The following is a 25,911-nucleotide window of genomic DNA, read 5'->3' on the forward strand; positions in this document are numbered from 1 at the left end:
CTCCTTTTCCTCGTGTTGAAAATGGGTGCAGTTCTGGTACCTAATTCATAGTGTTGTTGGGAATGAAATGAACTAAGGTATGTACTCAGCAAATTTTCCTGTTATCAGCCACAAGACTTTAGTATCATGGAGCTTGTAGTGAGCAGTTCTGGATAGAGAGCAGTTGACCCTGGAACTGCACTTCATTTGTGTGCTCTGGGGAGAAAATGCCTTTGGGTATGAACTGTAGATTCTGTGATTCTTTGGCATTCAAAAATCTTCTGTGGACTTCTCGATTGGCTCGTCTATCCCTCCCCCACCTCCAACTTCAGAGAACACACTACTGCCATCACCAAGCAACATTGTAATATAATATTAGGGTATAGTCTTTTTGCAAGAGCAATGGTGTAGACTTCCAACAATCAATGCAAAGGCTCCTGCATGTAAGCAGTGGCAACAGTGGTGATGAAGGCTGGGCAATGGCCTCTTTGGGTTCCATTGTAGTCTGGGCCTACAGGTTGTAACCTCATTAGCCATGACAGAGAGCAATTTGCAAGTCCAAAATGGGCAAGAGAGCTCCCGTGGTCATTTGTGCAACTTCTGCACGAGGCTGGATTTCCTGCAGCCTGCCAAGCAGAGATGGAGAGCCATCAAAATTGGGTGAATGAACCTAGATCTGGGGAAGCTCTAGACACTTAGGTTACATTTATACACTACTAGCAATTATTTACTGAGGATCTTCTGTTGCCAGGCCCTGGGTGGGGTGCCTTTCATTACTAAGCACACACGAAAAAGTTATTCCCATTTTACAGATGAAGTTAAGACATTTGTCAAAGGTCACACAGGCAGTAAGTAGTAGAGCCGGGTTTTGAATTGTAAGCTGATTTGGAAGTCCAAACTCTTCTCTTCTATGCTAGTCTGCTTTTCTTTATCTACACTTCCAGCCATATCTTCCAATATTGCACACTTTGGATTAACTTTGTCTCAAATCTGTCTCATCAGTTCCATCTACAGTTCTTCTTACTTTCATTTCCTAAAGTACTGCCATTTATGATGTTCAGCAGGCGTATAGTGTCCTGCCTTCAGGAGAGTTGCAGTCCCCAGGCCCTTCTATCTCAGCCATTGCTGTATACTTTTGTAGCTTTTATCTACAGACAGTAGATTTGGGGGAAGATCTACAGCTTTGCTACTCAAAGTGTAGTTCATGGTCCAGCCTCACTGTAGTTTATTAGAAATGTTTATCATAAGCATCACCTGTAGTCTATTATAAATGAGGAACCACAGATCCCACCCCAGACTTACTGAGTTAGAACCTTCATTTTAATAAGGCCCCCAGGGGATTCATATGGACACTAAATTCTGAGAGACAGTAGTCTATAGCTTTGAGCAGAATCTCTGAAGCCACCAAATGCTGAGGTAGTTCCCAACCCAGTACAGAGCTTTCTAAAGCTAAGAGACTGCTGGCCTCAGCAGATCAAGAGCCCTCAAGATTACTTGATGGGGTATCAGCTACCTCAACACTTCAGCCCCCAACACTTTAAGTTTTCATGGTGATTTCAGGCAGCTACAATTGTAAAAGACTGTGAAAGGTGCTTCAATATGAAGAGGGGTTTAACCTTTATAAATGATTGTGGTCGTTCTAAAATTTGGTGGCCAATTGGAATCATGATGGAAGGTGGGGAGAAAAATTCTGATATAACTAGTATAGAGAATGGCCTAGGCATTGGCCTAGGCATTGGCCTAGGCATATTTTTTTTTTAAGTTTATTTATTTTGAGAGAGACAGAGAGACAGCTCGAGTGGGAGAGGGGCAGAGGAAGAGGGAGAGAGAAAGAATCCCAAGCAGGCTCCATGCTGCCAGTTGCGGAGCTGATGTGGGACTCAAACTCCTGAACAGTGAGGTTGACCTGAGTCGAAACCAAGAGCTGGATGCTTAATCGACTGAGCCACCCAGACATCCCTACATTGGAAATTTCTTTAGTTCCCCAAGTGGTTCTCTTTTTTTTTAAAGATTGTTTGTTTGTTTGTTTATTTAGAGAAGGGGAGGAGTGGCAGAGGGGAAGAGAGAGAGAATCCTAAGCAGTCTCCACACTGTCAGTGCTAAGCCTGATGTGGGGCTTGATGTGCTCCTTTTCAGAGTTATTTGAGTAACTGTGAGATCATGACCCAAGCTAAAGTCAGATACTTAACTGATACCCAGGTGTGCCCCACCCCCAAGTGGTTCTTATATGCAGTAAAATTTGAAGACACTGAACTACTGTGAATACCTCCTTTCAGTTAATATAATTCCGGGGCCTATGTTGAATTCAAAGATAGCTTACTACAGGGTTTCCCATACAGTAAAAACTTGGTTTGCAAGCATAATTCGTTTTGGAAACGTGCTTGTAATCCAAAGCACTTGTATATCAAAGTGAATTTCAAGAACCATTGGCTCAGTTGTGATCATGTGACATTCAGCATCACATACTACTCGTATTGCAAGACATTGCCTGTTTATCAAGTTAGAATTTATTAGAAATATTTGCTCATCTTGTAGAACATTCATGGAACAAGTTACTTGCAATCCAAGGTTTTACTGTACTTGATTTTAGGACTTACCTGGAGGAATTGCTAAAAATACAGCAATCAGGCCTTATCCCCAACTCACTGAGTCAGAATCACCAAGGGCCTGGGAGCTGTAATTTTAACTAGCACCTAAGTACTGTGCTCCCTCTCATAGAGGAGTTTTGGAAGGTACTGCTTCCAAAGACTAGTGGATTAGAAGCTCTAAAACCTGCATCAGTCATCTACTTTTATTATCTTGTTTCTGGAAAGACACCTGAACTTCACTTATCAGGAACTAATTGGGTTTAAAAGCACAGAAAAATGGTCTTGGCATCATTCTACAGCTTTCTAAAGGGAAATGTTTTCTTATAAAATGCTCAGGCTGGCTGTAATCTAGAGCTTAGCACAGCTCTTGGCAAAGGGTCTCAAATACTTGTTAAATAAATTAATGAGTGGTTAAATAACTCTGAAAAGGAGCACCACAGTGGCTGGAAGAAGGAACCAGCAAGCAGAATATCTCCCTTAAGTCCTGACTTTTGATCTCCTGCTTGTATGCAAATTACACATACATCCAACCAGTACAACATACTCTATATAATTTGCTTCGGTAAACTTGACATACAACAAATAGATAAATTAGGAAGTGGTTACTCATTGCATGAAAAGTTGATTTGATTTACAGATACGATTCATTAGAGCAGTGTGGTTCCCAGACTAGCAGCATCAGCATCACCTGGGAACTTATGAGAAATGCAAATTTCCAGGCCACCCTATGCAGCCTGAATGAGAAACTTTGGGGATGAGGCCCAGCAGCCTGTGTTTTAACAAGCTTTCCAAGTGATTCTCTTTCAGCTAAAGTTTGAGAACTCCTGCACCAGAGGAGTTCTTTAAATGAAACATTCCACACCACAAATAAGAAAAATTATGTCCAAGAATACACTTATTGTCAAAGGGGACCTTATTTGTATTCTATGATCAAATATCACTATGCATCTTCAGAAAGCTTCCAGATTATAGCTGAGTATTTCTTTAAGAAAGTCTTTAATGTATAAATAAGTATGCTTTGCTTATATTTAACATAAATTAGTATATAGTGTAAGGAAAATATCTCAGCACATTGCACACAGTGAGAGTTCTCTTTTTGACGTTTTTCAGTAATCTGCTGAGCCTTAATGTAAAATATATTTCTTGCTATGAATAATGGCCAAAAACAGTTTGAAAAGCAGAGCTGTATATGATATAAGATTTGGTAGCTTCTCATCCTGTGAACAGAGAATGTCATATAAATACATCTGCAGAAGGGCTCATTATAAGGATCAAGTCAGTAATCCCTGCTAAGCAAGAACATTCCTTACGTTCTAAAAAGGCTTTTTATTTCTGTGGTCCTGCCTCAGATTTCAAGCAGTGGTCTGGGTTCTCAGGTTGGCTGGTTGTTTTTCCCAGAGTGTCTGAGTTTTGGTGAGAGGAGAGACAGGAACAATGCAGATAATTAAGACATGTACAAATGGACTACTAGTATGTGTGAATACTATACCTAACAACTGTTAAAAGTAATTCATTTAACATTTACCTAATGTGGAAATGGATGAAGATCATCCAAATGAGAATAAACAGAGGCTATTTCTTCAGGGCTTGGTATGGCAAGGGATTCTGCCACCATCACCTGTGTTTGGCACAGACCCAAAGCCAGGCAGAGGAACGGGAAAGCTTTGTAGTGCAAAAAGGGAAGGCTTTGGGTATGCTCTGATTATAGGTTGTTGGCATGGAGAAGCTGGAGACAGGCTAACTCAGAGCAGGCCATCCTGTGTGATTGGTTTAGCAGCATATTTGTCTGGTTGAACCTGGTTTGAAAATGGGGGCAAAAAGCTGAGAAGCTGGCAGTTGACCTAGTCCAGACGTTCTGGGCTGATTGCTGAAGGGATTGTGTTTTGGCTTCCTGGATTGATTGCTGTAAGGGTTACGTGTTAGAGTTCTACGGTCATATAGGTCTAGCCTGTGTCATTACCTACTAAAGCAAGGCAAAAACCTCATCTTTAGGGCAAGTTTATTAATTTATTTAACACTTAAGATCTCTTGCCAACTTGTCCAGTGAATCAGAGATTGAAATGAGGGTTGAATCTGGTTAGCCTATAGGTCAAAGCTTCCCTCCCTCTCTCTGAGCCATTCGTGTTGGCAGGGATGACCCATACAAATGTGCTTTTGGTGGACTGGAAATGCCCACTGATGCTGAAACATCTTGGCTCATTATCAGTCAGCTCAAGAGTGGCTACTCTGTCTGTGCTAATCTGAGTGAACCATGCATGAGAGCTGGGGACCCGATGGTGACCATAAGCACTCATCCCTCTTCAGCCCCGAGACAAAGCAGGCTCCCAACCCAGCTACTTGCCCTAGTCTAGGCTGCCATGGACGCTCCCACTTGCTTCTGAAGTGACTCAGCACAAGTCTCCACAGTGGGTGGGATTGCTGCAACCTTAGCAACCCATAGAGGTCAAACTTCTACTACCTTCTTTCAATTCAAGGTCTTAGCCAGATGCTAACTGTAGCCCAGGAAGTAATGGCTAGAGGATCTCACCATTTAACTGCCCAGTTTCCGTGGACCACCGATATTCTTAGTGGCATCTGCACCCCTTCCAAAGTTTGGGAATGTCCCATCTTGTGAGGCAGAACCTTCATCTCACCATAGAAGATACTCACTTTCTCATCTCACCAAATACTCACTTTCCCAGTCTCCCCTGCAACTACGGCATGGCTGTGACCCAGACCCAGGGATTGGGCATAACTATATGACTTAAACTTCCCCACTATACAAATGCAAAAATCCCACAATGGGAGATAATCTCCCATTATCTACCTGTTCAGCTACTCTATAGTGTGAACCAGGTATAGTGGGAGAAACAGGAAAGGAAGAAAAGGGAAAAAAGAGGCAGTGAAACTTATTTTAAGTGGAAGATTTTGACCAGGCTTTTGTTTAAGTTTAAGCAGAAGGTACAGTTTCTGAGATTGTAATAATTAGCATGAATTTACATAGCAGGTAAGAGGATAGAATATACAGAATGTGACAAGTTTAAAAACAATTATGGAGTGTCTGGCTGGCTCAGTCAGTAGAGCATGTGACTCTTGATCTCGGGGTTGTGGGCTCATGCCCCACATTGGGTGGAGATATTACTTAAAAATAAAATCTAAAATAAAAATGAAAACAAAAAGTTATAAAATGATACATCAAGCATTTTAATAGGATAGCATAAACTGAATATTCATTCAACAAATAACTTAATGTGCATATTCCACATGTGAGACACTATTCTAGGCACTGGCAATACAGCAAACAAAACAAGATTCTAACTTTGTGGAGTAGTGGGGAAAGAAATTCAATAAATAAATCAATATAGAATATATCACTTGATGACAAATGCTCTGGAGAAAAAGAAAAGCAAATAAGATGACAGAAAATTAAGGAGGGTGCTACTTTATAAGGAGATCAGGAAAGGTTTCCCTGAAGGACTCATATTTGAGCAGAGAACTGAATGATGAGGGCTTTGAAGGGGACCACCGGGATAACTGAGGGAAGAATATTCTAGGCAGAAAAAAACTCACTATGGGTGAAGGCCCCAAGAACAACAAGGAGACCAGTGTAGCTGAAGTAAGTTAACGAGGGGGCGGTGGTAGCAATGGACTCAGAGAGGTGGGGGTAGGGCACATGACTTAGGACCTTGTAGACCCAAACCCTTGGCTTTTATGCTGAGTGAGACAGGAAGACTACAGAGGGTTTTGAGGAAAGTTAAATGATCTTAGAGGCTTTGAAGGATCTTACACACATATGCACACACCCAATTGTGTGTGTATGTGCAACTGGTCAATATGCATAAGATCCATAGATTGTACTAATGTCAATTTTCTTATTTTGTTTTATCTTAGAAAGTGAGAGAGAGTGAGAGAGAGCGAGCATGAGCTGGGGAGAGGACCAGAGGGAGAGAACGAGTGAGAGAATCTTAAGTAGGCTCCACGCTCAGCAAGGAACTAGAAGGAGGGCTCAATCTCAGGACCGTGACCTGAGCAGAAATCAAGAGTTGGACACTTAACCGACTGAGTCACCCAGGACCCTTCCAATGTTAGTTTTCTTCCTTCCTTCCTTCCTTCCTTCCTTCCTTCCTTCCTTCCTTCCCTCCTTCCTTCCCTCCTTCCTTCCTTCCTTCCTTCCTTCCTTCCCTCCTTCCCTCCTTCCCTCCTTCCCTCCCTCCTTCCCTCCTTCCCTCCTTCCTTCCTTCCTTCCTTCCTTCCTTCCTTCCTTCCTTCCTTCCTTTGTGGGGGGGAGGCAGGTGCAAGTGAGTGAGCGTCAGAGAAAGAGAAAATCCTATGAGGGGGAGAGAGAGAGAGAGAGAGAGAGAGAGAGCGAGAGAGAGAGAGGAAAGTGGTGCTCACCCTAACCCTTAGCGGATCTCGAGCTCACCCCAAGCAGGGCATAAGCTCACTGGAAGCGGGACTGGAACGCCTGAACCCTGAGATCATGACCTGAGTTGAAGTCAGATGCTTAACTGACTGAGCCACCCAGACACCCCCCAATGTCAATTCTCTGCTTTTGATATTGTATTTTAGTTATATAAGACGTTACCATTGGAGGACGTTGAGTGAAGGGTATATGGGCCTCTCTCTACTTTTTGCAACTTCTTGTGTATCTATAATTATTTCAAAATCGAAAGTTAAAAGAAGATAAAAAAAAAAAAGGATCACTGGCCGCTGTGTAGAGAACAGATGTGAGGCAGGACAGAGGTGGGTAGCAAGATAGGAAGTAGAGAGCAGAACAGGATGTGAAATATAGGCACCAGCAAAGTGATGCAAGGTATGTCAAACAAGTCTTTTTGGGGACATAACTTTTGTATTACATCTTAGGAAGATTTGATTGATATCAAAGAGTTGAAACTATATCCTGGGTAAAGAAGAAAGAGGAAAATAATAGAAATGGTGACCTAGTTCACCCTCTTGTTTCCTGCAGGACCATACTTAAACCATACTAGTTCAAACCATTTCTTTTTCTTTCTTTAAGGCCTCCCAAGGGGATTGCAATGTCTCCCACTCATACACACCTCTAACAAAGTTCATTTTAAAAGCAATATTGCTGACATGTGGCCTGTAACCTGGAAGCTGGACTTAAAAGTCTTTTTTCAACTCTGTTGGTCCTATTCACAAACAGACCGGACTTTATGCTATTCTCCAAATGTATTTTGAGCTGATTCCACCTGGATTTTTAAATTCAATTTCTATTTAAGTTTCCAGGCCTAGCTCAATGGCCACCTCTTCCTTGAAGCCCTCCAATTTTCTCTAACAAAACAAATGCCTCTTTCCTATGAACTTGCAAATATTTTTATCAGTACACTTCTTATAGCATTTATCAATTCCTTCCTTAGGTTTTTGCTACTTATTGAGACAGTATGTCCTCTTTGTTAGATTGTAGGTGAGTTTCCAGAGGTCAGAGACTCTGTCTTTAACATTTTTGTACTCCCTACACTGGCTAATAGTGTGTGAACTCTATGGATGTTAATGTGGAATGACCAAATTTCTTTTTTAATCTGTGTGTTTGGAGGTTAGGGGGTACATTCATTTTGGAGTTAGGGAGGTATTTTTATATAGTGTAGAGTTACTTCTGTGTGTAGTTGTTACCATCTCCAGGAATATTCTTATTACCTCACCCTCTGGGCAGAGTCACCCAGTATTGTAAAATGAAAGAGTGATACATCCTAATTCAGGATATGTATTTATCCCAGGAGGCCTGGCACCTGAAGTATAGAGGTAGTGGAGGAGAAACATAGTTTGAAATGTACAAAGTCAGAAATTACTTTGTGGAAAATTCTTCCACTCAGTAGGTATTAAAATTGTAAGCAGAGGATTGGGTTCTCATTGAGGCTTGTCAAAAAGGAAAATGTCTCTTACTAGGAAGATACTCAATATGCAATGCATACAATTTTAAATGTACCACAGTTTAAAAAACTCCCAATGGAAATCATGCAAAATAGAATCTATCAGATTTCTTCCATCTGTAACACAAACCTATAGCAATTATAATTTTTATAAATGTTAACTATTTTTAGTAGACTATTATTTTTTTAGAGCAGATTTAGGTTCACAGTACAATGGAATGGAAGGTACAGAGATTTCTTATATAATTTCTGCCCCCACTCATGTACAGCCTCCTCCATTATCAACATCCCCGCAAAGAGTGGTACCTTCCTTACAGCTGATGAGCCTACATTGACACATCATTATCACCCAAAGTCCATAGCAAATGTTAACTTTTGTTTTATAATTTTATATTCTTTTTCCTAAAGTCCCCCAATTTTATATGCTTAAGTACCCACAAATATTTGTTTTTCAACAAGTTTATATTTTTTATGGTTTTCCTGAAGTTCTAATCTCTATTGAGATTTTTTTTCTTCTTACTTAAAAATATAGCTTTGAAATTACCCATAGTGCACTCTTCTGTTTATTTATGGCCATTCTTCCAAGTTGTATTTCAATCTGGGTGGGAAATTTCAGTAAGTGCTCTTTTATGGCTTATTGAGCAATGTCAATCAATATTTTTTTAGTTAAGCAATTTGTTGATGTTACTCTTGTCATCACTATGGGGGTAACTCTTCATCTCTTAAGGACAAATAAAAAGAAATCGGTTAATTTGTATTAGAAGAGATTTAGTTCTTTTATTTTTTGTTATTATTATTTTTTAATGTTTTGCTTATTTTTGAGACAGAGAGAGACAGAGCGTGAGCAGGGTAGGGGCAGAGAGAGGGAGACACAGAATCCTAAGCAGACTCCAGGCTCTGAGCTGTCAGCACAGAGTCCAATGCGGGGTTTCGAACTCACAAACCCCAAGATCATGACCTGACCCGAAGTTGGACGGTTAACCAACTAAGACACCCAGGCGCCCAACAATTAGCTCTTAATGAAAGAAAATCCTAACTCTGAAACAAAGTAATAAGGGGTTTAATATTAAAGATGAAATGCTAGGCTTTGGCAGTGAAGATTATTGTAGGGTGGGGGGAGGAATAAAAGACTGGAAATAATTGCATGAACCTACCTAATAACTTGGTTGTTTCCAGTCTCGTTAAGGCTCATTCCATTAAACAGAAAATTAAATAATATTGATTATGGTCACACAAATGTATGTTAGTATGTAGAAATGTAAGTCAACACCATCTGTACAAGAAGGATTTGGAATGAAACAAAGATTTGCTCTAAGGAAAAAGTAAATTATTAAGAAGAACCTAAAAATAGTCAGGCTTTCTACACTTGAGAGGAATTATCTTCCTAGCAATTGAAATGAAATTGATTAAAATATTCATTTATAGATACATAGTGAGAATACAAAAAGGCCTTTTAGAAAGTGCTATTAGATTAAGAGCAAAATGTATTTGTAGATCTGGTTCTGCCATATTCACTTAGTATTACTAAGTATTTTATTAAAATGATCTCTTGAAAGAAACTGTTGGGTTAGTTTAAAAACATCAACGAGGGGCGCCTGGGTGGTCAGGTGGCCGATTTCGGCTCAGGTCATGATCTCGCGGTTTGTGAGTTCCAGCCCTGCACCCGGCTCTGTACTGACAGCTCAGAGCCTGGACCCTGCTTCAGATTCTGTCTCCCTCTCTCTCTGCCCCTCCTCCACTCACACTCTGTCTCTGTCACTCCCCCCAAAATGAATACATGTTAAAAATAAATAAATAAAAACATCAATGAATCAGAAATCGTGATTAATTAAGGCTATAATTAAGATTTGCTCTGGGGAATATTTGGGTGATCCACGTTTACCCATGTTCAGTAACATTAAGTTCTAGGATACCTTTAGAAAGAGAAGATACCATGAAAAGAGAGGAACCAAAACACAGACCTGCTCCCAATGCTAAAGCACAAACCACGGCCATCAATTCCTCTTTGAAAATTGTTTTCATGATTTTGAAGTTGAGCATAATCAAGCCCTAATGTCTTTTCAATACCTCCCTTCACATTCTTTAATCTGCTTTGATAAGAAAAAAAATTCATGTTTTAGATTGGTCTGGAGGTTAGCAAATAAATGTGATTTGTTCAAAATATTATTTCGTGGTTCAGTTCTGTTCAAGCCATTCTTATGCATGACCCCAAAGCTGCAGTGAAAAGATTACTCCTGCAGAAAAAAAGTCAGAAGGGGAATATTTATCATCAATAATTTATATTGTTACAAGGTTATAAAACTGACGTATTATCTTTACACAAATGCTGAGTAAAGTATATAATCAGAGTAATAAAAAATAACCAGCTCAGCATTATTAGAACCTGGAAAGAATAAGAAATTCAACATAAACAAAAGAAACTTCAGGAACCTACCCACTTCAGTTGAGCCAATTTTATGGCTAATTTGTTTCTGAGGCAAGGCAAATTGTTCTGGGCATATCTGCTTTGGGGTAATCAAAATGCTGTGCTCACTTCATAGTTCAATCCCCTTCGCCTCACTTCTTTTTTATTTTTTTCCCCTCCTGTGTAGTCTTTGAAAACCTTTATATAGAAAAATGTGAGGAGGGAAATGTAGAGAAGATTATTTTTTTTAATGTTTTACTTATTTTTTTGAGAGAGAGAGCAAGCATAAGCCAGGGAGGGGCAGAGAGAGAAAGGGAACAGAGGATCTGAAGCAGATTCTGCACCAACAAGCTGACATCAACAAGCCCATGTGGGGGTTGAACTCATGAACCCCAAGTTCCTTACCTGAGCCAAAGTCAGCAGCTCAACTGACTGAGCCATCCAGGTGCCCCAAGAAGACTATTTTAAAAAATTTCCTTTCAAAATGGTAGGTCATTTGAAAGGGAAGAGACAATACATGTGAACATAATCCATTATGAAGAAAAGCATTACTGATTATGATAAATGCTAGTTTTAAGGACATAAAATAAAAGACATGTGACCAGATTCCTCTTCTAACAATGGAAGACATATTGAAAAGAAGTCAGTAAATAGACTGTACTAAAATTTTTTGCTTTAAATGTTTATTTATTTTGAGTCAGAGGGGGGTGGGACAGATAGAAGGAGAGACAGAATCCCAAGCAGGCTCCTCACCATCAGCGAAGAGCCTGATGTGGGGTTCGAACTCACCAACCAGGAGATCATGACCTGAGCAGACCTAGATCGAGAGTGGGAGGCTTTACCAACTGAGACACCCAGGCACCCTTTAAAATTAGTTTTAAAAAATAGTGTAAGAACAGACCTACCCTATGACCCAGCAGTAGCACTGCTAGGAATTTACCCAAGGGATACAGGAGTACTGATGCATAGGGGCACTTGTACCCCAATGTTTATAGCAGCACTCTCAACAATAGCCAAATTACGGAAAGAGCCTAAATGTCCATCACCTGATGAATGGATAAAGAAATTGTGGTTTATATACACAATGGAGTACTACGTGGCAATGAGAAAGAACGAAATATGGCCCTTTGTAGCAACGTGGATAGAACTGGAGAGTGTGATGCTAAGTGAAATAAGTCATACAGAGAAAGACAGATACCATATGTTTTCACTCTTATGTGGATCCTGAGAAACTTAACAGAAACCCATGGGGGAGGGGAAGGAATAAAAAGAAAAAAAAGAGGTTAGAGTGGGAGAGAGAGCCAAAGCATAAGAGACGCTTAAAAACTGAGAACAAACTGAGGGTTGATGGGGGGTGGGAGGGAGGGGAGGGTGGGTGATGGGTATTGAGGAGGGCACCTTTTGGGATGAGCACTGGGTGTTGTATGGAAACTAATCTGACAATAAATTTCATATAATAAAAAAATAGTGTAAGAAAATGTAATGTGGTATTTGCTTATTTCATAGTTTTTCCTGTGTATAGCATGTTCACTATAATTCCCTTTACTCTTCACAACCACTCTGTGAGGTAGGTTAGGTGGGTCTTTCCTTTTGATCCATAGACGGGAGATGGAGACACTGGAATAGGTCTCAGCCAGGGCTGCAGTGGGACCGCGCAGGTCATTCCCAGATCAGGAAACCAGTCCTCTCCACTCCCAGCTCAGCTGACTCCAGCCTCTGGGACCTCACAGCCAGCCAAGAGAGAGTCTCCTGAGAGCGACTGCTTCCCTAGGCATCCTTCATCGAAACACAGATTCCTGCCCACACCTTGCAAGGGGTGCCAGCTGCTCTCAGGGAAATGTTAAGGTCCACGACAAGGTGGTGGCCAAGGGCACTGGCTTTGTGGTGTCCAGTGATTTGAGTTTGAATTCCTGGACCTTTTCTTACTATGCATGACTTTAGGCAATCTCTCTGAGCCTCAATTTCCTCATCTGGAGAGGGCATGCTTTGATTTTTCCCAAGGGGTTTACCGACGATTAAATGGTATAAAGCAATAGAAGTCTCAGCCTACAGCCTGGGAGGAAGAAAATACTGGTGACCTGGTGTCTATAAATATTGCCTCTGGGATGTACAGGCCACAATCTCTATTGGCTTGGGGAATCTCCATCTGCAAAATGGGCGCAGCTTAGATCGCAATCTTTTAATAGCAAACATTACTTTGCAAACAAACCACAACAAAACCCCCACCATCCCCCCTGCGCCGCCCAATTCTGAATGACCCGTGTTTTCAAAATGTGAGGGCTGGAGGGACGGATCTGGAACTTAAAGAAGCGTTATTATTAACCAGGGAAATTAAATAAGAGAGAGGGCAGACAAGGTGAGGTAAGGATGGGAGAAGGGAGAGGCAAGGAAACCTCAGATCTGCTCCGAATAGCTGCGACTCCAGGAGCAGCCAGGTGATGAACCGCACGCACTCACAGCTCCGCGGGTCTTTGCTGGGACCCCCCTAAAATGATCTCAGGACAGCTAGTGGGACGCTGGGAAAGAAGGCGCAGGACAAAAGGCACCACCGGGGACTCTTAAGGCTAGAGGAGTACCTACAGGAGCTCGAGGGGCGGTCCTCTGGCTTGGGGGCGGGATCAAGGGCGGGACCTCGCCGAGTTCCACGGCTGCGCGCGCCACGTCTCCCTTAGCGAGTGTATTGGGGAGGGGCAGAGGGAGGGAAAAACCGAGTGGGGCGGGAACTATTTCTTCTCGCGAGATCTGGCGACGGCAGCGGCGGTGGCGGCGGCGTGTCCGTGAGAGTAGCGTGGGGGCGGGGAGGAGAGGCGGCGGCGGCGGCGGCGGCGGCGTCCGAGCTACGCCACACAGGGCCGGGGTGTTGGGTGCTGGAGATCAGAGCGGGGTCGTGGCGGCGGCGGTGAGGACAGAGCGGCGGAGGGGGGGGGTGCCATGGCGGGACAGCAGTTCCAGTACGATGACAGCGGGAACACCTTCTTCTATTTCCTCACCTCATTCGTGGGGCTCATCGTGATCCCGGCCACATATTACCTCTGGCCCCGCGACCAGAACGCCGGTGAGTCCTGCCGGCAGCTGCCCGCGGACCCGCGCAGGCCCCGCCGGCCCCTCTGGGCCGCGCCGCCCCCGTCCGCTCCAGCCTAGCCCAGCCCCCAGCGTCCGGGTGATACAGCCCGCCCAGCCGAGCCTCGAGTCCAGGCGTCCGCCTCTGGCGGGGCCCGGGCTCGGCGGTGTTTCCCTGGTTCCTCTCCGGGCTCCTCTCCACCCTTGTTTCATTGTCCTTTTCAGGAGTTGCGCTTCGCACCCTCTCCCCCATTGTTCTGGACGCTCCTTGCAGCCTCCTCCTGCTTCTTTGTCTTCTCTGCCTCTGATTTTATTGGTTATTTTTCTATATGGAGGGAGCAGGATGGGTTGGGGAGGATGGGAATTGGGAGGTGAGAGAAGAGTTGGCAAAAGAGGAAGCCGAACGTGCAGGCACAACTCCGAGCCCCCAAGCCACGGCCCTCTACCCTCACACCCCCGTTTCTCTGCTGCAGCTGCCGTTACAGATGTTTTGGGCACTGTCTGAGCTGGATGGCATGTTTAGGACTCCTAACTGAGCTCACCGACCGCCCCTCCCCCTGTGCCTTTCCCCTGTTGCTTTTTCATTTGTTCACTCACGCTGTGGGGTTGGAAGCAATGCTGTTATTCCCCTTAGCAAAAATAGGCTGTTCTCTATTTCCTTCTCTTTGGAGTTTCCTGTTTATGGAGGAAAAGTGCAAGAATGAAGGATTAAGTGTGTAGGTAGTGCATCTCGTTGGTGGTTGTGAGGTACCTGGTCCATTTGCTTTTAGTTCTAAATCTTTTCTCATTAAACACATGGGATTAGAACATAGAATAATAGAGATTCTTTTCGAGGCATTTTATGTTGCGCTGTACTAGGATATATGGCAAGTGATATTGTTGAAGCTGATGGAACTGCCAGGCCCTAATAGGTTATTTAACTAGTAGTTTTTGAGTAATAACATTTAGGGAAAGCTTTCAATTTCATAGGAGCTATGCTAACTTGATTAAACGTTTTCCTTCAAGTTCAGTGTGATGGAAGTCTAGGTTGTCCACGTTGTATACTGTATTTGGGGGCAGTTGTTAACAGTGAAGCATTTAATCAGCTCAGAACTTTTTATGCTTTAAGACTCCATGTTCTGTAAAATTCTTGAATTACATCATGGAATTAAATTGAATTTAGGATAAATAGCAAAGGATTCCATCTTTTTGTACATTTGATGGTAAGTTTAAATATCCATTGGGTGCAAAATGTGCCCAAAGTTACCAGTTTTCTTACTTTGTGGATAGTTTATGAAAGTTGGATTTTGGACTGTTGTGCCTTAGTTTCCTGTGTTTTAAAATTATCTGGGTTCTTTGGACAGTGGTTGTATATGAATGATGAAGTCTTAATACTGTAATGGTTTCCCTTATCTGCCAAACCTAGGCCAATCTAATTTTATTTTGAGTGAAAAGTGAACTTCTGAGTACAGTGGTTTATTTTCATTTACTATCCCTATGTGTGCAACTGGTTGTGTGGAAGACAGAAGGGTATTGGGAGAGAGGTAGGTTTGGATAGAATGTGTTTCGAGAAGCTGCTGATTTCAGAAATTAGTCATTTTAATCTACACTGGACTTTTGAAATTTGAAAGTCCTATTTTGATGGTCGGTTTTGTATTATAAAATTTGCCTGATAACTTACAGGCAAGTTATACTTGAGCTGCTTCAGCATATAGTTAGTTGGTCTTTGGAAAGGTGGTAGGGAATTAATAGTGACTATATAAGTTATGGATTTCAAATGTCACTTTATTTAATCCTGTTGAAAACACAATGAAGTAGGTACTGTTATTATCACCTCTATCCTTATGTGAAGAAACTGCAGTTTAGAAAGCTTAAGTAACTTTCTCCTTTGTGGCAGAACCTGGTCTGCTTAGCTTCAGAGTCCTCTGTTGTCTCCAGATTGCTAGAGAGAAAGGTGTTGATTTGTCCTTTCTTTACATCTGGCTCTCTGCCTCAAGCTTGCCTTAGTCAGTAAATGTGTACATGTTAATAACGTATTTTTTTGGTCTTGCTCAAAATTGCACTGTGAAAATTAAGGTGGATGCTTAAAATGCTATTCTCATCATCATGAAAATTGGTGGACATCACTTGGGCTATTTTTTATTTTTGTGTTTCTACCGTAATTTGAGTTGTTTCTTTAGAACTACAGTGGTATTAAAGGGATGTTTTTATTATAGGGACTTTTTTCCTGAAGTTCAGTTTGCAGTGTCTTGGGTATCAAAGAGAAATCTTGGAATTATAGGTTCACCCAAAGCTCTGAAAGTTTTTCTTCAGATGTTTGCAGCAAAATAATTTGGTGACTTGTATCAACAGGTGGCTACTTATAATTTTTATTCTTCTTACTTAGAAAATAGTATTAATATAGCATATTAATTTGGAATACTAATTTGATGATTGGTGTTGTAGATCCTCAAGGGCTTGTAAAAGATAGAGACACTGTACTGTGTTTCTAAAAGCTGAAAAATTCTGAAATATGTATTTCCTCAAGGGTTTTGAATAAAGGATATGGACCTGTAGTAGTATTTTTGATTAACACAACAGGATATTTTTATATTTGATTTTGAAGCCTACTGTATTTCATTTTCCTGTGAAACTGCAAGTAGCCAGATGTAAAAATGTAGGCATATGAGTTTGAATTTCAGAGTTCTTATGGCATTCTTGACTTTTCAAGGATACTCTCTGCCGGAAAGTATGAAAATGTTTTCTTTGCCAGCATTTCTACATTAAAGTTCAGGTTAATTTTCATTTTGTTTTTCAAGATGATGATACATGTGGGTCTTTTAGTTTCAAGGTTTATGCTTGTTTCAGTGTTGCTTTTCTTGAATTATTGGGCTCTTGGGTCCATTAGAAATTATGGCACCACTTCACAGATGGTAAAATCTACGGTTTGAGAGATAGAAGTAATTGGTCATTGGCATATTTGATATGTTAATTGAAGTTCCTCTGTTATCCAGAACACTAATGGAATCCTTTAGCCTTGATTGTTGTCTAATCTGTTGGGCTAAGTGCACTCACAGTTAATACCCCTTTTAGTAGTTGCGGGGTCCTATTTATTTTACTCTCCTGGTTGTTTGCAAATGTGTTGAGTAAGTTGACTGAATACTTTTTCAGACCATTATGGACAAAAGCTCTGTGTGAAGTAATAACAGAGGGTTTAGATTTCCTTAGAACAGTGGTTCTCAACCCTGGCTACACATTAGAATCACTTGGGGAGCTTTTAAAAAAAAAAAAAACTTATGCCCATCCCCAGATATCTGATGTAATTGGTCTGGAGTGGGTGCTGTGTATTGGTTATTTTTAAAGGTCCCTATGTGATGTAAATGGTAGCTAGCAAAGAGAACTTCCTTAGTACTCGTCTTTTGCTGGAGTTGTCATTTTGGGAGATGGTGTATTTCTTTTGATATGTGCTCTTTGCTAAAAAACAACCACTAATGTTTTAGCCTTTTTGTTTTACATAGCTAAGAAGCACTTCCTGTAGAACAGTGCTGTAAAGTTCTTGTAGTTGAAAGCCGAATATATTTGTTAAAACAGTGTTGGGGCACCTGGGTGGCTCAGTCGGTTCAGTGTCCGACTTCAGCTCAGGTCATGATCTCACAGCTTTTGAGTTGGAACCCCACGTCAGGCTCTGTGCTGACAGCTCGGAGCCTGGAGCCTGCTTCAGATTCTGTGTCTCCCTCTCTCTCTGCCCCTCTCCTGCTCACGCTGTCTATCAAAAATAAATAAACATTAAAATAAATAAAACAATGTTAATAATACAGGTTTACAGTGGTATTTAACAAGAAAAAATAACTGCTTGTAAATATTAGAATTTCAAATAATCAAGAACATGCTTTTATCTGTTCCATAGATGAAGGCTTATTGATCCTTTGAATTGAGATAAAATATATCATTATCTTTTCCAGGTTATTGTTTCTTTAATTTCTTGACCTTATTTTTTTAAAACTTATTTGACCTTACTCCTTGATCTTACTGTTTCAAAACTGTCTGGTTTTGAAACCTGGATCTGCTGCTTTACTAACAGTGTGATCTTGGGCAAGTTATTTAACTTCTATATATTTTAGTTCACTCATCTGTAAAATAGAGACAGTAGTTATTTATTTTACAGAATTAATTCAGGAGTAAACAAATAGATATACTGTACTCAGGTTTTTTTCCCCATGGTTTTGAAAGGATGAGTAAAACTTAAAAAAAAAGTTATGTTTCTTTATTTTTCTTTGCTTTCTCCCTCTCAGACAGTGTGCAAGTGATTCAACTCTCTGACTTGGGAATGTGAATAGGAGTCCATTTTTAGTGCTCCGTAGTATAGTAAGAAAACTCTGAATTTGGAAAGTTAGAAGTTCTGGCTTTAAGTTCCAGCTTTGTTCCTATTTTGTTATTTCTGAACTCAACCTCATTTTCTAGGCATAATAATAATGTGCCCTATAAGAAGTGATTCTCAGAAGCAAAGAAATAAAATGCACATAAACATGCCCACAAAACTAAACACAGTGTAGACATTCCTTCATTTGATAGGTATTTATAGAGGATTAACTATGTGCTAGATACTGCTTCTAGGTGATGGATCAGATTTTTAAGTGCATAGAACTTTTTTCTTACTAGGTTGTATATACCCAGTACAGAAAAGCACACACACAAAGAAAGCAGAACAAAAATTGCTTGTAATCGCATCACCCAGAGGTAATTAAACATTTTGGTGTGTGCACCTCCCCCTTTTCTTCCTCTTCTCTATAGACGTGGTCCTTCCTCTTGTTGCGGAAGGCCCTACACCCCCCTCCAGCCTGAGACAGATAATTGTGATTCTCATCTCAGCTCTGCTGCTGTTCATTTGAATGTTTGCTAGCCCAAGGCAAGTAGTGCTGAATGTACTCATAATAGCACTTTGAGCCAGACTCAGGTATTATCCCAATTTTACTAATAGGAAAACTAAGTCCTAGAGGAGGAAAGTTTATCTAAAGCCGTATAGCTCCAAAACCGTCTTAATGCTAGAGCTTCTCTTGTTAGCCATTACTCTTGTACTGCCTCCTGTAATATAACACACGATAGTAAGTATTGAAATGGTAAGTGGAAAGTGCTGTGAGAGCACAGAGAAAGAAATGAATAATTCTGTTTCTGGATTTGGGTATTTCATGCAGAGGAGGTTGTTTGAGATGGGTCATAAAGGGTCAGTGGGGGAAATGTATCCCTTAGGTAGGAGAAAGTATATGCAAAAGCATGGAGATGTTTAATAAATGGTAGAGATTTGCTGTGTTCTTAAAAGTAAATCAGCCATCTTAGGACTCTTATACTTTATTTTGTAATTTTTTGGGTAAACAGTGGAAGTTTTTAAATAGTTCATGACATGGTCAGTTTGCCATTTTAGGAAGCTTATACTTTATCCTGTAAGTTATTGGATAAACAGTGGAGTTTTTAGAGTAGGGTAATGCCTTGGTCAGTTTTGCTCTTGTGGAGCATTGTGTGGAGAATGATTTGGCAGAAGAGGATGGGAGGTTGATGGGTGGGGAAGAACTAGATAGAGAAGGAGACCATTTCAGAGGCTGATTAGTCCACTGAAATGTCAGGATGTAGGGGAATGGGTAGATTAGAAAGAGAACTCTAAGATAGCTTGGAGTACTTATAGAATGTAAAAGTACCTTGGAGAGAAAGTGGAGTGCAGATTTTGAATTTTCACTTATTTCTCCCTCCCTCCCTCTCTCTTTTTAAAAAAATTTTATTTATTTATTTTGAGAGAGACAGAGACAGCAACGAGGGGGAGGGGCAGAGAGAGGGAGAGAGAATTCCAAGCAGGCTCTGCACTGTCAACACAGAGCCTGATACAGGGCTCAAACCCAGGAACTGTGAGATCATGCATGACCTGAGCCGAAACCAAGAATCAGATGCTTAACTGACTAAACCACCCAGGCACCCCTGTTTCTCCCTCTCTTAAAAGCTGTTTGGTGGGGCACCTGGGTGGTTCAGTTGGTTAAGCCTCCAACTTTGGCTCAGGTCATGATCTTCTGGCTGGTAAGTTCAAGCCCCGTGTCGAGCTCTGTTCTGACAGCTCAGAGTCTGGAGCTTGCTTCGGATTCTCTGTCTCCCTGTCTCTCTGCCCCTCCCTGTCTCATGCTCTTTCTCTTCTTCAAAAATAAACATTAAAACAAAACAAAACAAAACAAAAAAACCCTGGTGATTGGCCCAATAATAACCTACTTTTATCAGTTCAGTTTTGGGATTGAGTGCAGGGAAAAGGGTGGGGATGATCATTTTTATTTCAAATGAAATATTTCAATTGAAAATTATCTATTGACTTATCTAGGTTTCTAATTATAGTGGAGTTGATTATTTCAGTCTGTTGAATGGAATTTAGCAGAAAAAACTGGCTCATATAGCTTTGTGTTCACAGGAGTATATTTTATGAGCATTCATATTTAATTTAGAACATATAGTCTTTTTAAGACTTTAGATCTTGAAGGGATATTAGACATCTGAGAAGTTTGAGTCATTTTAAAATAAAGTCATTTCCCTCTGATCTATCCTGACAGAAAGGGGAATCAGACATGTACGCTTAAGTCCTACACAGCAGAGGAAACCAGATGGGACCTTGGCATAATGAATTATAGTGCAGCATTTAGGCTTTGTAGATGTGGTCACAAACATTGGATTAGTAAATGCATTGTTGCAGTTGTTTTTATTTAAAGGTCATACTGCATACTTGCTTCATCTTGGAAGAACCTGAAAAACAAAGATAGTCCTATTTTCATTTTCTCGGATATTTGTTCCCTTAGTCATACTTTTTATTCAGACATAAGGGAAGTCACAACAAATGTATCCATACTGTACTTGGACTTTCTTTTAAAAAAGGTTTTCTGTTACCAGACTTTATCAATAAGAAATGTTACACATTCTTACCATCACATTGTTTCTTTGAAAGATGTTGGCTCATTCTCTTAAAAAAGCGTTCCTTTTACATTTTGAGATTGTGTTTGTGTCCGTATGGATGAAGGGATTTTCATCTGGAAAGTAGGTTTTTTGCTTGTTTGGTTATATCTAGTAGTTATTGTTTGAGCCTTAGCTGTTTGCCTGTACCAGGAGGGCAGAAGAGAGGAGTATGAATGCCATTGTTTTGATAAGAGTTTGTAATCTGGGTGGGGTGGAAGGATTAGGTTTAGACAAGTCTGTGAATTATATCCATAGCACAACAAAGTAAATGTAAGAGCAGTGAAAACAAGTGCTTTGGAAGTTAGGTAGATAAAGTATTTGCATTTGGTTGGTAACGATAGTGGGGATCTAGAGTTCAGGAAAGGCTCTTGAGAGTAGGTCAATTTTGACTAAACTATTAAAGGATGAGAAAGATTTAATGGGTTGAATGGTGGGGGTGGGGGTCCAAAGAAGAAATCATACGAGGGGGGGCTCCTGGCTGGCTCAGTCGGTGGGCCCTGTGACTCTTGATCTTGAGGTCATGAGTTTGAGCCCCACACTAGGTGTAGAGATTACTTAAAAATAAAATCTTTAATAATAATTAAAAAACGAAATCATGTGAGGAAAAAGTACAGAGGCTGGAAAGCATGGAACATGTTAAAAATACAGATCAGTTGAAGCAGAAATCATTCATTGATTAAGTGTGAGAAAAGATCTGAAAAGTTGATTTAAGTCAAAAGGAGAATCTTGTATGCCTAGCTGAAGAGTTCATGTGTTTTTTGGTTGACAGTATGTCATTTTTGGACATTTTAGAACATATTTTTACAGTTGTATGTAAATTAATGTGATAACGTTTCATAGAATGAGAAAGAACAGAGATTAAGAAGCAGAGGGATAATGTGGGCCTGAACAATGGTGGTGGCAATAGGAAGAAACAGGACATTCTTCAGATACTGCTGAGGTGGAATCTTTTTTTTTAAATTTTATACTGTATAAGTTTATATCATATTATATAATTATATATACTTTGGTAAAGTATATATAATGTAAAATTTCTAGTTTTAGCCATTTTAAATGAACAATTCAGTAGCATTAATTACATTTACAATGTTGTGCAGCCATCACCACTGTTTACAATATTTTTCATCACCCCAGACAAATTATATACCTATTGACAATAACTCCCCATTCTCTTTTTCCTCCAGCCCCTGAAAAACTCTAATTTACTTTTTGTCTCTATAAATTTGCCTATTCAAGTTATTACATGTAAGTGGAATCCTACAATATTTGTCCTTTTGTGTCTAGCTTATTTCGTTTAGCATAACGTTTTCAGATTCATTCATGTTGTAGCATGTATCTGAACTTCATTCTTTTCATGGTTGAATAATATTCCATTGTATGGATATAGCACATTTTTATTCATCTGTTGAACGCTTTTTGTTTTATTTTTAATTAGAGCGCAGGCATGAACAGGGGAGAGGGGCAGAGAGAGAGAGAAGAAAAAAATTAAGCAGGTTCTGCACTCAGCATGGAGCCTGGTGTGGGGATTGATCCCATGACCCTGGGATTATGCATGACCTGAGCCAGGATTCAGAGTGGGACACTTCAACCAGCTGAGCCACCCAGGTGCCCCTATTGAATTGTGAATAATGCTGTAGTGAGCATTGTCATATAAGTATCTCTTTAAGTCCTTATTTTCAGTTTTTTGGGGGTATATATTACTAGGAGTGGAATTGCTGGGTCATAGGGTAATACTGTGTTTAGCTTCTTGAGGAACTGCCAGACTGCCACAGAGCTGCACCATTTTGCATTTCTACCAGCAATGTAGATGGGTTCTAATTTCTGCATATTCTCTTCGCTTATTTTTCATTCTTTAAAAATTATAGCCATTGTAATAGATGTGAAGTGGTATTTCATTATGGTTTTGATATGCATTTCCCTAGTGGCTAATGATTTTGAGCATCATTTCATTTGTTTGTTGGCCATATGTATATCTTCTTTGGAAAAATGTCCATTCAAATTTTTTGTGCAGAGCTCGATGTGTTGTTTATCTTTTTTTTTGTTAACTTGTAGGAGTTCTTTATACATTCTGGATATGAATCCCTGCTAGATACATGGTTTGAAAAGATTTTCTTCCATTCTATAGATTGTCTTTTCACTTTCTTGTGTCTTTTGATGCATGAAAGTTTTTAAGTTTGATGAAGTCCAATTTATTTTATCTTTCGTTGCTTGTGTTTTTATTGTCTGAGAATCCATTGGCAAATCCACGGTCATGAAATTTTATCCCTGCATTTTCTTATAAGAGAATTATGGTTTTGGTGTTGTGTAATTTTTTTTTTTTTTTTTAAGTTTTGAGAGAGAGAGAGACAGAGCATGAGCAGGGGAAGGGCAGAGATTGGGAGACATAGAATACGAAGCAGGCTCCAGACTCTGAACTGTCAGCACAGAGCCTGAAGTGGGACTTGAACTCGTGAACTGGGAGATCATTACCTGAGCTGAAGTCAGATGCTTAACCAACTGAGCCACCCAGGCACCCCAAGTTGTGTAAATTATTTATATTTGGATATTAACCCCTTGTTGGATATATCATTTACAGATATCTTCTCCCATTCAGTAGGTTGCCTTTCCTTTTTGTTGATTACCTTTGCTGTGCAAAAAGCTTTTTATTTTGGTGTAGCCCTAATAGTTTATTTTTGCTTTCATTTTCTTTGTTCTATATCTATACTTTAGTGATTAATATGCTATTCCTTTGTATCATTATATAATTATATGTACTTTGCCTTTAGACAAGTTAACCTTTCTGGGCGTCAATTTTATTTATTCATTTTGACAGAGAGAGGGAGGGAAAAAGAGAGGGAGGGGCAGCGAGAGAGGGAAAGAGACTCTCAAGCAGGTTTGCATCAGTGCAGAGTTCAGTGTGGGGCTCAGTCTCACAAACTGTGAGATCATGACCTGAGCTGAAATCAAGAGTTGGGACATTTAACCTACTGAGCCACCCAGGCAGCCCTCAACATTTTTAAAGTATAATACATACATTCATGCCCTCAGGGTTATTGGGAAGTCTAAATGAGAAAATTCATGCATTCAACAATTATGTATTAAGCACCTACTATTTGCCAGGCATTGTGTTAGGCAGTGGAATGTGGGATAAACAATGTAGGCGGGATCCTTATTCTCTTGAAGCTTACATCCTAGTGTGGGGGAGATGAGTGACATACTACATATAAACAATAAAATATCAGATAGTGATATGTACTGTGTAGAGAAGTAGAGTATTCAGAGAGTCTTCCTGAGAACATTCCTTCATGCTGTGACAAAAGGCAGCCAGTATTCAGAGGTTTGAATTGGGTAGGAAAAGCCTGTTATAGGCTGAATGAACAGTTGTGTGTGTACAAGAGCCTTTAAGGCAAAAAAAAGTTGGGCATATTCCACCAACAGAGAAGACCAGAGTGGCAAGGGTATGTCAGGTGAGGAGAATAATCTGGGATAAACTCAGAGAGGGGGCTGGGGTGCAGAGCATGTCTGTAAGCCAGGGAAAGAAGTTTGGATGGGAAGGTTATTGAAGGTTTTTAAGCAAAGAAGTGACAAGATCTTGACTATTTTATTTCTTAATGAGAGGAGAATAGTTTTTGGCCACTTTATATATCCTTTTATGGGTAATGTCTTTTCTACTTAAAATGTTTATTTAAAAAATTTCAGTTACAGGGGCGTCTGGGTGGCTCGGTCGGTTAAGCATCCGACTTCGGCTCAGGTCATGATCTCACGGTCCATGAGTTCAAGCCCCACGTCAGGCTCTGTGCTGACAGCTCAGAGCCTGGATCCTGTTTCAGATTCTGTGTCTCCCTCTCTCTCTGCCCCTCCCCTGTTCATGCTCTGTCTCTCTCTGTCTCAAAAATAAATAAACGTTAAAAAAAATTAAAAAAAATTTTAGTTACATATTTAAGAAATCACATACTGGGGGCAGCTGGGTGACTCAGTCGGTTAAGTGTCTGACTCTTGATATTGGCTAAGGTCACAATCTCATGGTTCATGAAATAGAGCCCCTAAGCAAGCCCTGCAGCGCAGAGCCTGCTTGGAATTTCCTCTCTCTTCCTCTCTCTCTCTGCCCCTCCCCTGATTGTGCTCTCTCCCTCTTCTCTCCCCCCTCAAAATAAATAGACATTTGAAAAATTAAAAAATCACATCCTATAAAATATCCTGCAGGTGGTCCCTGGTTATAATGGTTTGACTTAGGATTTTCCAATATAAAGTCTGAAGTTGATACGCATTCGGTGGAAACTGTGCTTCACATTTTGAATTTTGATCTTTTTCTGGGCTAGTGGCATGGGGTACAGTGCTGTTAATAGTACTGGGCAGCAGCCGTGAACCACAGCTCCCAGTCAGCCATGTGATCATGAGGGTAAACAACTGATGCACTTAAAACCGTTCTGTAGCATACATCCGTTCTGTTTTTAACTTTCAGTACAGTATTTAATAAATTAAACAGGTTTCCTTCTTCGTTACCAGAGTATGCAGGGGATATAGGTGGCAGATGAACCCAAGTTTCTGAAATCTTCCAATTTAGATAATCTGATGATAGTGAGTAGTGTTTAGTCAATCCTCTTTTGTCTAAAGCTCTTTTGTCTAAAATTGTGTCATATTGGCAACAGTGTGCCTTTATTTTAAAAATAAGTTTTAGTATTTAGAGTTTTAACTTTTTTTGAACATATGGGATATTTACAAACTTATAAGTGAAAGAAAGCATAGATACTTTACTCAAATTTTAGTGATTTATCAATTTATAGTATTTATGTTGTCTTCATACCAAAAAACGTAGCATCGAATTTTAACATATAAAAGCTTATAGATGTTAAACCTGAGTATGATAAACATACTGATTTTTTTGGCAGTATGTGCTAAAGGATTTATAGGTGAAGCATCTTGATATCTGTAGTTTACTGGAAGATAGTTCAGATAAAAAAGAATGGGGAGGGGGCTGCGTGGCTCTGTCCGTTAAGCATCTTACTCTTGATTTCAGCTGAGGTCATGAACTCACTGTTCCTGAAATCAAGCCCCCAAACTTGGCGGGAGTCTGCTTGGGATTGCCTCTCTCCCTCTTTCT

At 40.3% G+C, this 25,911-nt stretch overlaps 1 protein-coding gene across 1 annotated transcript in view; it reads left to right on the forward strand.

The window, feature by feature from the left end:
* The first annotated feature begins 13,599 nt into the window (after positions 1 to 13,599).
* Positions 13,600 to 25,911, forward strand: part of SEC63 (SEC63 homolog, protein translocation regulator) — a 73,436-nt gene continuing 61,124 nt past the window's right edge. The window contains exon 1 of the mRNA XM_027057150.2: positions 13,600 to 13,893. Coding sequence (XP_026912951.1) covers positions 13,770 to 13,893 — 124 coding nt within the window. The 5' untranslated portion in view covers positions 13,600 to 13,769. The remainder of the gene's footprint in view (positions 13,894 to 25,911) is intronic.

This window comes from Acinonyx jubatus, chromosome B2, assembly GCF_027475565.1.
Source record: "Acinonyx jubatus isolate Ajub_Pintada_27869175 chromosome B2, VMU_Ajub_asm_v1.0, whole genome shotgun sequence".
Taxonomy (NCBI): domain Eukaryota; kingdom Metazoa; phylum Chordata; class Mammalia; order Carnivora; family Felidae; genus Acinonyx; species Acinonyx jubatus.